At 43.9% G+C, this 13352-nt stretch overlaps 1 protein-coding gene across 1 annotated transcript in view; it reads right to left on the bottom strand.

Moving 5' to 3' along the window:
- Positions 1-13352, bottom strand: part of LOC141128834 (arylsulfatase D-like) — a 146653-nt gene that overhangs the window by 55385 nt on the left and 77916 nt on the right. Inside the window, exon 5 of the mRNA XM_073616387.1 lies at positions 11117-11537. Coding sequence (XP_073472488.1) covers positions 11117-11537 — 421 coding nt within the window. The remainder of the gene's footprint in view (positions 1-11116; positions 11538-13352) is intronic.

Here is a 13352-nt window from a genome sequence, read left to right as displayed (position 1 = left end):
CGATCGGCTGACCTTCATAAAAATGAATCAGTCTTGGATCACCAGCTACCAAGCACTTGATGCTGATGTAACCGATTGATTTTTTTTAATGTGAGATCCCTTCAAGACTGCCTATGCTGATGCTGAGTGACTATCCTGTTATGCTGAGTCACAATCCTCTTCCTCCTCAATTTTCATGCTGATAGCTTGTAAGAACATTTTTGGTTCTGGGCACAGCCACCAGTGGCCAAGGCCCAATTTTTCTGCCCCTGTTCAACAGGGACATGTAATTACAATTCTTGATCTAATATTTCACAGCAGGGCCCATTCCTGCACCCACCAAGAGTAACTGTGAGGGTTTACAGTGTGGTGGCAACACCACCACCACCAAAGGCCCAATTTTTCTTCCCCTGTTCAACAGGTGCATGTAATTACAATTCTTGATATAATATTTCACAGCAGGGCCCGTTCCAGCGCCCACCAAGAGTAACTGTGAGGACTTACAGTGTTGTGGCAACACCACCACCAAAGGCCCAATTTTTCTGCCCCTGTTCAACAATGGCATGTAATTACAATTCTTGATCTAATATTTCGCAAGTTCAAAATTACAGACAGATTCTACTTAACAACAAACCTACAGTCCCTGTCTTGTTTGCACCGCCTGTATACTGCTGTTCAGAGTATATAGGGCCTGGGGGCCCCACGCCTTTCCTTTTTTTAATTTGGGTACGGGGTTCCCCTTAATATTCATACAAGACCCAAAGGGCCTGGTAATGGACTGGGGGGGGGGGGCTACCCATGCCGTTTGTCTCACTGATTTTCATCCATGTTGCAGGGACCCGACATTACATTAAAGCCGCAAGCAGTTTTAAATGACTTTTATTCCTTTAAGAATGTCATTTTGTGCAGGGACTGTTCTAAGCACAGGAAACACGTGACACTTTACAGGCATACTATAGACACCCCCTGGTACGATATTTAAAGGAATATTTCACTTTTTTTTCACTTTAAGCATCATTAAAATCACTGCTCCTGAAAAAACGGCAGTTTTTAAAACTTTTTTTTGCATTGATACATGTCCCCTGGGGCAGGACCCAGGTCCCCAAACCCTTTTTAGGACAATAACTTGCATATCAGCCTCTAAAATTAGCACTTTTGATTTTGAACGTTCGAGTCCCATAGACTTTAATGGGTTTCTAAAGTTTGCACAAACTTTCGGTCCGTTCGCAGGTTCTGGTGCGAATCGAACCGGGGGGTTATTCGGCTCATCCCTACTCAAGAACCGCTGCACCACCAAATTCAGGACCTGTGCCAAACATGGAACATGGGTCAAGTGTCCCTGTCGGAAGGTCGGAGAGAAGGTTGGTGCCATTGTCGCATACAATCATTCCTGGCTGAAGCTGGCGTGGCGTCAACCACCTCTGAATCTGCCCCTGCAGAGCTGACAGAATCTCTGCCCCAGTGTGGCTTCTATCCCCTAGGCAGACCAACTCAAGCACTGCATGGCATCTTATAGCCTGACTGCTTGCATAGCCCCTTGAACACTTACAGAGCACCACTGGTTCAGAGGAAAATTTGCAGAAGAGGCCATAGAGGAAGAAGAAGAGGAGGGGGTGGAGGAGAGAGCTGTGGCAGAATCACCACTAGAATTTTGGAGGCGTGGTGACAGAACAAGCTCAAACAAAACTGAACCCTGTCCTGCATCCTTCCCAGCTGCCAGCAGAGTTACCCAGTGCGCTGTGAAGGAAAGGTAACGCCCCTGCCCCTGCCTGCTGGACCATGAGTCAGCGGTAATATGAACCTTACTGCTGACCGCCCTGTCCAACGAGGCCAAAACATTGCCTTCCACATGCTGGAATGGCCTTCCGTGAAAAGAAATGCCGTTTTGAAACCTGCCACTGAGGTACAGCACATTCCCCAAATTCACGAAAGGGGGCAGAGTCTACCAGCTGAAAAGGCAGCAGTTGCAGTGCTAGCAATTTGGCCAAGCTGGCATTTAGATGCTGAGCATGTGGATGGCTGGGACCGAATTTCTTTTTACAGTTCAGCAACTAGGGTAGGGAAATTTGCCTGCTAAAATCAGATGGTGGTGTACTACTAGAAGATTGGCTGCAAGTACTTGGGACACCTATTACTATACCTTCATTCCTCTCAGTGCAGGTTTTTGAGAGGACTGGAGGTATAGTAGGGTTGGAGATCCCAGATGAGGAGCAAGGAGAAGTCCGTCTTTTTCTTTGATGTGAGTTTCCTTAAAGTGCTGTTGCCAACGGACTGCATGGCAGGTCGTCATATGTCTGGTCAAGCATGTGGTGCCCAAGTGGCTGCTGTTCTGACCTTGCTTGATCCGCTTCAGACATAGGTTGCAAACAGCAATAGTGCGATCTGCTGCACACGTGTCAAAAAAGGCCCACACCAAAGAACTTTTAAAAGTCAGCAGGGCATCAGTAGCGCCCTGCACCTGAGGAGCTCTGCAGTGTGATGCAATAGGGTGGATGCCCTTAAGCTGTCCCCTAGAGGACATCCTGCCTCATTGGAGTTGTGCCTCCTCCTCCTCTCTTATCTCAGGCACCCAAGTACAGTCAGTGACCACATCATCCCCTCCCTCCTTGTCACTGGAGCAAACCTGGCAGTATGTTGCAGCTGGGGGGACATGACTGCCAGTTTCTTGTCCTTCTTGGGCACCCCCTCTCTCTAGGCTCACGTTACTCCCTTCTTCAACCTGCGAACCAACATCGGAGCCTTCAAATCGCTGCACATCCTCCAGCAGGATGTACCAGACACTGTGGTCAAATAATTCTGGGGACTCCTCCGTGCATGATGGTGGGGCTACGGAAGGAGTGACTGTGGAGATATATATATCAAATACACTGCCACTAACTAAATATATATAGTGCCTGCTTAATCTAAATCAAGTTATCTCTCTGTCCACACCAACAACACTACACACGGCGGCGTGTAAGCAGCCTTATATTCTGTGGGGCGTGGACTTAGTCTACCTGATTGGCCAAAGGCACCCTGCCTTTAGCCAATTATGCCCCTCTTATCAGAGGGCATTGTGATTGGCCAAAGGATGCAGGTCAGGTGCATGCTTTGGTCAATCATCATACAGCAATGCACTGAAATCTCGCAGGACATTCCGCGGCGCTTGAATTTGCCACGAATGCCCCATAGTGTTCGCTCTTCGGCGAACGGGCAAACTCCCGATGTTCGAGACGAACTTATTTTCGACCCGAACATCAAGCTCATCCTTATCTAGAACAAGGGGGTCCCCAGATGCCCCCCCCCCATGTGAATGAGTATCGGGTACATCGTACCCCTACTCATTCACAAAAAAAGTGTCAAAAAGTAATAAAAACAAGAAACAAGTTTTTGTCCCTCGATGTAAATCTATCATTAATCACGCCGACCACTGACCCAAAAAACAAAAATGCTCCACCTCCTGGGATGTCCTCCCACTGAATGCCTGCTCTGTGCTTTGACATCTCTTATATAGGTAAGGGGTGGGACCACCTGGCTATGTCACCTGCGCCCTGTGGTACCGCCCTCTCTGACTTCACAGACTGATGCATGCTGGGCATGTGACGTTACAAGGGGTGGGGCCACCAGGTGATGTTGCCAGGTGCCCCCCCTCCCTTATCTGTATAAGAACTGTCAAAGCGCAGCGGAGGAATTCAGTGAGAGGCCGTCCCAGGTCAGCGGGCGGCGTCATTGATGATGAATTTACATCGAGAGACACTATTTTTCTCTTTTTTAATAAAGGCTTTGTTAAAAACTTGTCTCTTGTTTGATTACTTTTTGTACACTTTTTTGGTGACTGGGTAGGGGTACTATGTACCCCATGCTCATTCACATAGAAGGGACCAGGATCTGGGGGCCCTCTGCCCCAAGGCACCCACCCTGGTATGGTTTAGAAGAGGTGGGCACTTCTGAGTGGGACCCCACACCGTTTTTTTTTTATATTTTGGCTGGGGTTCTCCTCCAAATCAATACCAGACACATAGGGCCTGGTATGGACTGGAGGGGGGGGGACCTCACGCCGTTTTCTTCTTTATTTTTTAACCGTCACTTTTTTTTTTCTTATTCAGATGTCAACGGGGAAACCCACTGATAGCTGATGACTCATCGGCTGTTAAGGATGCCGTGGCTGGCTTCCCGGCCCCACTCCTTAACAACCAGCTTACACTGTGCCCTGATTGGGTAAAGCTTTGACCAATCAGGGTGCAGCATGCACTGTTACATAGTAGGTGAGGTTGTAAAAAAGACACTGTGCAGTGCTCAGTGCATTGCACAGTGTTTTTTTTGGGGCGAACACTCTGCAAATTCGGGTCTTCGACGAATGTAATGAAAATAGTACTTTACACATCTACATATCATTTTATGCTTTTTTTTTTTTTTAACAGGATCTTTCTTCCAGAAAGACCCTACGTAGATGATCAGTCATTTTTTTTTACAGCCACATGCATGTACTCTTAGAAGCAAGACAGTTATTGTCAACCTTCGAAATTACACAAGGGTATTTGTGTGTGTGTGTGTGTCGTCAAATCTCCAAAAACATGACCCTCATAGGAAAACTGATGCCTTTTTTCTGGATTCTTCTGAATATGTATATATCGATTTACGCAATCAGTAGAGTAATGTGTTTCATGAATCCTGATAACCTGGATTTATAATCCACATGAATGTCTTCAATTTGGCAATCTGAATACACATATTCTGAAGAAATGGACACAGAAAATATCAGGGTTACCCAGTTTTCTCATTTTATGGATGGATCCACTTACAGTGAATCCGGAAAGTATTCACAGCGCTTCAATTTTTCCACATTTTGTTATGTTACAGCCTTATTCCAAAATGGATTCAATTAATTATTTTCCTCAAAATTATACAAACAATACACCATAATAAAACTAAATAAAATTGCGCTTGGAAAAATAAATGCCAATGAAGAGGAAAAAATTTACACCAATGAAAAAAGAAAACAAAATAGGATTAAGGATAAATACCTCCTAGGTACAAATAATGAAATATCGTGAAAAATTGACAGTAAAAATCAAATTCTATATAGCTGCGGTTATAAGTGGGGCACACCAATAGAATAAATAAAACAGGAAACCGCGCTAAAACAATAATGAGTAAAGTCCAATTGACAATCGATGAGACAAAGTCCAATTATAATCCAGAACAAAACAGCAGATTTCTCTATGTGATGAGATGGAGAAAATATATGAAAAATAGCTGTGTGGTGAACTGCTTACCAGAACGTAAGCCAAATCAGACAGATGGCTTAAACCCAGCCCAGGCCTTTAGGAGCGCTCCAACGGGCAGGATCCGTCGCGCTCATGCAGCAAAACGGGTTCACATAGGGTTTAATCAGAAAAAAATACAAAGACCATAGCGTGATATTGACATAATAATGTATTAGATCAAAAAAAAAGGGAAGAAAAATGTGTTCCCACAAATAATCATGAAATCATAAATGCACCCTGAATGCACAGCATGTACAGGGACGTGAAAAATGGTGACATGCAACATGCAATAAGTGGTGCCCTTGGAAGTGAAATTTAAAACACCAAGTGTATCTGTTTACCAAAAGATAAAGTTGGAAGAGCAGACAAAAAACGCCAAAAACAGAAAAAACACACCAGGTGCACAGACACAAGAGGCCGCTTACCAGATGGCAAACTGGTGAAGATATAATGAGCTGTAGGCTTACTGCCTCTGTGTGACCCAGAGTACAAACTAAATTGAACCCATAGGGGTTCCTGCTCACCGGAAAGTTGATTGAAAATGGCCCAAACGAAACCTTGGCAGAGTCACCGCGATCTCGTCCTGGCAGGCCCTCCACAGGCTCAAATATGCAGATGTTTTCAAAGAGGAGAAACAGCCATTTTCAGAAGTGATCAGTCTCCTTCCTGTGCCCGTTGGTTTGTCCTCAGTCTCCTCTGGATTGGCTAGCCTTTGGGCCTAGCCTCATGCCCCACGTTGGGCGCCAGATGTTTTGGACCTGTGAAGGGGCTACCTATTCTGGCAATTAGCAGTCTCCAAGCCTTTCCAGGCAAACAACCCTCTTTAGACTCTTCCAAAGAGAAGATACAGATGAAAATGATTGTGTGTCATTTTCATCTGTATCTTCTCTTTGGAAGAGTCTAAAGAGGGTTGTTTGCCTGGAAAGGCTTGGAGACTGCTAATTGCCAGAATAGGTAGCCCCTTCACAGGTCCAAAACATCTGGCGCCCAACGTGGAGCATGAGGCTAGGCCCAAAGGCTAGCCAATCCAGAGGAGACTGAGGACAAACCAACGGGCACAGGAAGGAGACTGATCACTTCTGAAAATGGCTGTTTCTCCTCTTTGAAAACATCTGCATATTTGAGCCTGTGGAGGGCCTGCCAGGACGAGATCGCGGTGACTCTGCCAAGGTTTCGTTTGGGCCATTTTCAATCAACTTTCCGGTGAACAGGAACCCCTATGGGTTCAATTTAGTTTGTACTCTGGGTCACACAGAGGCAGTAAGCCTACAGCTCATTATATCTTCACCAGTTTGCCATCTGGTAAGCGGCCTCTTGTGTCTGTGCACCTGGTGTGTTTTTTCTGTTTTTGGCGTTTTTTGTCTGCTCTTCCAACTTTATCTTTTGGTAAACAGATACACTTGGTGTTTTAAATTTCACTTCCAAGGGCACCACTTATTGCATGTTGCATGTCACCATTTTTCACGTCCCTGTACATGCTGTGCATTCAGGGTGCATTTATGATTTCATGATTATTTGTGGGAACACATTTTTCTTCCCTTTTTTTTGATCTAATACATTATTATGTCAATATCACGCTATGGTCTTTGTATTTTTTTCTGATTAAACCCTATGTGAACCCGTTTTGCTGCATGAGCGCGATGGATCCTGCCCGTTGGAGCGCTCCTAAAGGCCTGGGCTGGGTTTAAGCCATCTGTCTGATTTGGCTTACGTTCTGGTAAGCAGTTCACCACACAGCTATTTTTCATATATTTTCTCCATCTCATCACATAGAGAAATCTGCTGTTTTGTTCTGGATTATAATTGGACTTTGTCTCATCGATTGTCAATTGGACTTTACTCATTATTGTTTTAGCGCGGTTTCCTGTTTTATTTAATACACCATAATGACAACATGAAAGAAGTTTGTTTGAAATCTTTGCAAATTTAAAAAAAAATAAAAACGAAACAAATCACATGTACATAAGTATTCACAGCCTTTGCTCAATACTTTGTTAAAGCACCTTTGGCACCAATTACAGCCTCAAGTATTTTTGAGTATGATGCTACAAGCTTGGCACACCTATTTTTGGGCAGTTTTCCCATTCATCTCTCCAGAGATGTTTAATTGGGTTCAATTCTGGGCTCTGGCTGGACCACTCAAGGACATTCACAAAGGTGTCCCATAGCCACTCCATTGTTATCTTGGCTGGGTGCTTAGGTTTGTTGTCCTGTTGGAAGATGAACCTTCACCCCAGTCTGAGGCCCAGAGTGCTCTGGAGCAGGTTTTCATTAAGGATGTCTCTGTACATTGCTGCATTTATCTTTCCCTCGATCCTGACTAGTCTCCAAGTTCCTGCTGCTGAATAACATCCCCACAGCATGATGCTGCCACCACCATGCTTCGCTGTAGGGATGATATTGGCCAGCTGTTGAGTGATGCCTGGTTTCCTCCAGACCTGACACTTGCTATTCAGGCCAAAGAGTTCAATCTTTGTTTCACCAGACCAGAGAATTTTTTTTCTCATGGTCATATATGTCCTTCAGGTTCCTTTTGGCAAACTATGGGTGGGCTGTTATGTGCCTTTTACTGAGGAGTGGCTTCCGTCTGGCTATTCTACCATACAGGACCTATTGGTGGAGTTCTGCAGAGATGGTTGTTCTTCTGGAAGGTTCTTCTCTCTCCACAAAAAAATGCCAGAGGTCTGTCAGAGTGGCCATCGGGTTCTTGGTCACCTCCTTGACTAAGGCTCTTCTCCCCCGATTGCTCAGTTTTGCTGGGCGGCCAGCTCTAGGAAGAGTCCTGGTGGTTCCAAACGTCTTCCATTTACAGATGATGGAGGCCACTATGCTCATTGGGACCTTCAATGCTGCAGAAATATTTCTGTACCCTTCCCCAGATCTGTGCCTTGGTACAATCCTGTCTCTAAGGTCTACAGACAATTCCTTGGACTTCATGGCTTCGTTTGTGTTCTGACATGCTCTGTTAACTGTGGGACCTTAAATAGACAGGTGTGTGCCTTTCCAAATCATGTCCAATCAACTGAATTTACCACAGGTGGACTCCAATCAAGTTGTAGAAACATCTCAAGGATGATCAATAGAAAAAGGATGCACCTGAGCTCAATTTTGAGTGTCATGCCAAAGGGTGTGAATACTTATGTACATGGGATTTTTTCGTTTTCTATTTTTAATAAACTTGGAAAGATTTCGAACAAACTTCTTTCATGCTGTCATTATGAGCCCTTTCACACTGGGGTACAGGCTGCCTTAGTGGCGCTGTGCGGGCGGGAGCGGGGCACTTTTAACCCCAAAGAAGGAGTTAATAGCGCCCGAAAAGTTCCACGGCTGAATCGCTTTGCAGGCTCTTCGGCAGCGCTGCCCATTGATTTCAATGGCAGAGGCAGTTTAGCCCCAAGGACGCTGCTTGCAGGACATTTTTTTCTGTCCTGCAAGCGCACCTCCCCAGTGTGAAAGCACTCAGGCTTTTACACTGGGAAGATGGGGGAAGCAGTTTACAGGTGCTTTACAGGTGCTATTTTTAGCGCTAAAACGCCTGTAAAGCACCTTCAGTGTGAAAGGGTTCTATGGAGTATTGTTTGTAGAATTTTGAGGAAAATAATGAATTTAATGCGGTGTTCTGCCCACCAACGGCAAGAACTAAAAACGCAGCAGCTACACATACTGCAGCTGGTGGCTTTTAATAATAGGACACTTACTTGTCCTGGAGTCCAGCAATGTCGGCACCGCAGCTGATGTTTCTATCAGCTGTCGGGTACTGCCGCTGCCGCTGTCGCTGCCATTTCAGGTAAGGGAACCCAGCAGTGTAGCCTTACTGCTTCAAATCGGGAACCCTACTGTGCATGCGCGAGGCTCTGCTCCTCTCTCCTACTGGGCCAGTCACAGAGGGGAGAGGAGGGAGCCGAGCCATGACGTCAATATCCGCGGCTGTGGCTCCTGGAAGTGGGAACAGGATACCTGTCGTATCCTGTCCCCCCTCCCCCCCCCGAAAGGTGCCAATTGTGGTACCAGAGTGGGAAGGAAACAAATGAGTGGAAGTTCCACTTTTGGGTGGAGCTCTGCTTTAATCCATTTTGGAATAAGGCAGTAACATAACAAAATGTGGAAAAAGTTAAGCGCTGTGAATACTTTCCGGATGCACTGTAACTGTACTATCCATGCTACTATTTCTACTGGGGGTCCATCATTGAGCCCGGGCCGGGAGTTGAGGAGGGAAAACAGCTTGAAATCAGGGAAACGCACGCTATCCCCCATTTATAAATAGGACTTCTAGGGTGTACAAAGTAGAAATAATGTATATCTGTGACAATGTAAGTCGGTAAGATAGTCTTAAACTAAACAGGGCCATGACCCTGATAGTGGGGTAAGTACCATGGGATTACCTTATGAGTCCAAATGGGATGGAAAGCCAGGTGGAGAAGGGACGGGGATCTAAAAGTACAGGCTCTGTACTGGGTCAACGGTGCAGAGATGGTAGAAAGGGGGATGGAATGCAAACGCATCATGCCAGACGGTTCCCCCCAGCGTCACGATGGTACGGTACAGAAGGAGAGGTACCGCGGCAGGACGCCGGAGTGACGCCCCACGTGTCAAACCTGGTGATATAACAGACGTGTGCGTGACCAGCCGCCCAATAGGGCATCATACGCACAGTGTCAGGGGCGTGGCGCAGATACACGGTGGGGACGCCCACCCAAACCCCCGCACCCAATTGGTGCGGAAAAAAGGGTCATTGCCCTGTTTAGTTTAAGACTTTCTTACTGACTTACATTGTCAGGTTTTATGTTACAATTTGGCATGGCCACTCTTTCATACTCATTTTTCCGTCTTTCCACATAAGGGTATACTAACCAGACCATATGGGTTACCCACATTTCTCTATAGAACATGGATGCACCTGGCTCCTGATGAGTGGATAGAAGTCCATGAAACGCGTCAAGCTTATTTCTACTAGTGAACACTGGGTAACGAGTCAGTGTCCTTTTGGTAGGATATCATCTACTGTCATAGTACTTCCTGACAAAGCACCATGAAAGGCATGTATATAATTTGTACACATTTTTTTATTTGCTATGTTTAGGGCTAAAAAAAGGGGAGTATGTGGAGAATGTGACTCTCTTCCTTTCCTCCCAAGATAGGTTGCGTAAGTGGCAATTTCCAGGCCCTAGTACAGTCAAATGAGTGTGAACAGAAACCTTAGCCTGGTCTAAGCTCTGACCAGAGCATCTTAGAGCTTGCACATGACTTCTCTTCACTCCTGTAGGTAAACTAAGCAGTGGCAGAGAAAAAAGGACAGTAAATTGGGGAGGCTGATATTTAAATGAACCTGTTGCTTTTCTTTGCATGGAGAAGCACATGTTTACTTTTGGGGGTGAGATTTCAATGTAATTAAGAACCCTTTAAATTGGTGAATACAGGCTGAATTCAAGTGTTTAAGTCTGAAAGCGAGAATGACTTAAACTCATTTGGTACCTTTCTTACCTTCTATAATTTTCTTCAGGCCATTTTGCCAGAGACAATTATTTTAGCTGGACTTAAAAGGCACTGTTTTGTCCATGGAGGACAGCTACACCAGCAGTATATACTCAACCTCTCTTGATGGACGGTGAAGAAATCTATCCATCATTTCCAGGCATTGGGAAGCATGTGACAAACGATAGGCTAGGGCTGTCACATAGGAGGAGGGAGACTTCTCTGGCTTGTGCAAGCTCCAGAATAGAGCTTATACAGGGCAAATGCTTCCTCACTCATGAAAAGAAGAAAAAAGAAAGGAAGTGAACCTGTTGCTTTGCGCTTCATAGACAAAGCACCAGTCCACTTTAAATATAAAACTCTAAAATCTATAAACCTATACTGGTGCTTTATTGTAACAATAATATGTTTATTCTTACCTGGTAATAAATGCTTTGGCCTCCTCAACTATTTGGCCAACTTTTAACTCCAAATCCATTGGTTGTTCCACAATGTCAAAGTTTCTCATTAATATGCAGTTCCAGTGTGGTAGAAATGCAAGGGCTACATACCAATATAGGAAAAAAATTGAACCAAAAAATGCAAAAATAAAAAGCTTCCATGGAATAATGATTAGATGTAAAAGTTTGATAACTAGTAATGTAAGCACAGTGATGGTGAAAATCTGTGCATAAAACTTAATTTTTTTCTTGTCATTCAATAGCATTTCACTTGGTCTTGAGGCTTCACAGTCATTTATAAGAGTAAAAGGAGTACCAAAAAAATAATCAAAGCCATGATTTAATGGGTGGTGGCAAAAGTCATTCCTTGATTCACAATTTACACCTAAGTGCCACTTTCCTGTTTTAAAACAAATAAAAAACAAATATGAAAAAACATTTCAGATTTGTTAGAACAAGACAAAATAAAAAGAATTATTAAAAAGGAAAAAGATAGATCCCAGACACCCAATGTACAGTACCTTAAAATACCGCTGGAGTGTAAAAATCACTGAAGAATGATTAGCGATAGAGTGCTTTTTACAAGGAGTTTGACGGGCATTGTTGAAGTGTTCTATCACTTCCTCACCACCTATTTTAACATCAGCACCACAATGACGTCCATTGTATATTCATCATTCACTGAACGTGACAGGGAGGATAAGCATTGCACCCATGGCATATGCATACCCCCATAAGGTGCCTGTGCAGCTTAAAGGGGAGCAGTTGGGGTGCAGTAAAATGTGGCTCAACCACTTGTTTTTACTGCCCCCCTATGACCCCCCCCCCCTTTTTCAAATATAGCCATTTCCAAAGCAATTAAATCTCAGTAGCTCTGGCTGGGGAAGAAGCTGATTGATTGCAATCTATACTTGATTGACTTCAACAAAGTTACAGAGTGATATTTGTGGTCTAAAACACCTGATGTATCCTTAAAGCGGAAATAAACCCATCCATTAACAGTTTCAAAAACAGTTACATTTCTGGCATGTGCTGGAATAATACATTTTGAGATTGACCACAAGAAAATGGTCGCTAGACACATTGATTATACAGACATATCACTAAGAAAATGGCCGCGATGCCTCGTTTTAGAAATGAACTTCAAGAAAATGGCCACAGCATCACTTTCTGTCTGGAGCATATAAATATAAATATAATCTCTTAACCGCCAATCCGGTTCCCCCTATGGAGTCACGTGTTGTGACGTATTGCGTAGGGCGTGACCAGAGACAGACGCAGACCGGAAGTGAAGTGAGAAGGTGCTCAAATGTCGTGTTTTTATCCTCATGTGATTTTAATGCTTATTTTGATGTAAGAGTCCACTTATTTGCAATAAATATCCCTGTATTTTAATTTATTACACTATGGAGGGCATTTTTCTTCTTTTTTTTTATTCCAACTGGAGCCTATAGAGATTTGGTAGCAGTTTAAAGTCTGGTGGTTTGGAGTCTGGATGCTGGTTTACCCTATGGGTTTCAGGAAGGCGTGAATATACCAGTAAGAGGATCCTGGAGTGATACATTTGAAGGCTGGATATTTATTTGTAATTTGAGGCTGGATATTCACTGTTTTAAGATGAGAGTTCTGTGAGCACATAACAGGTGTGTGAAGGCACGAAAAGAATACGTATTAGAGACATCCCTAGCATGAAGAACCATATGGATTAGATGTTTTTGGGACTTGATTTAATACACCATTTTTGCACATTTATATTACATTATTGTTTGTTATCATTTATCATTTAAAACATCTGTTCTCTCGGAAGTAAAAAACGATCATATAGAGCATTTTTTTACAAAGTTTAGACAAATTTAGGAGAGTTTTACATTTTTTCTGCCTTAAAGCTCCAATCAGAAACACGAATCAGAAGTTTTTTTTTTTTTTCTGCCTCTAAACGTTAAACTCAAAATATGCCTCCCTACGTCCTAATGTGCATGGACACATAGGATAACATTGAGCTGCTTCTACAGGCAGAACACAAAACTCCTGTAGAAGCAACATTTTTTTAAGCCAGTGTGCATGGAGCCTAAAGGTCACAGACAGGAAAAAAAAACTTTGAATTAATTATGCTTCCCGAGTCTACCAAAATCCTAAATTTAGATTAGCTTAGATAACCCTCTACCAATGTACTTGCCCACAATGTGTTGATTACTGTTTGTTATTATTGCAATAT

This window comes from Aquarana catesbeiana, linkage group LG02 (genome assembly GCF_042186555.1).
Source record: "Aquarana catesbeiana isolate 2022-GZ linkage group LG02, ASM4218655v1, whole genome shotgun sequence".
In the NCBI taxonomy this organism is placed as follows: Eukaryota; Metazoa; Chordata; class Amphibia; order Anura; family Ranidae; genus Aquarana; species Aquarana catesbeiana.
This window is presented reverse-complemented; position numbering and strand designations above follow the sequence as displayed.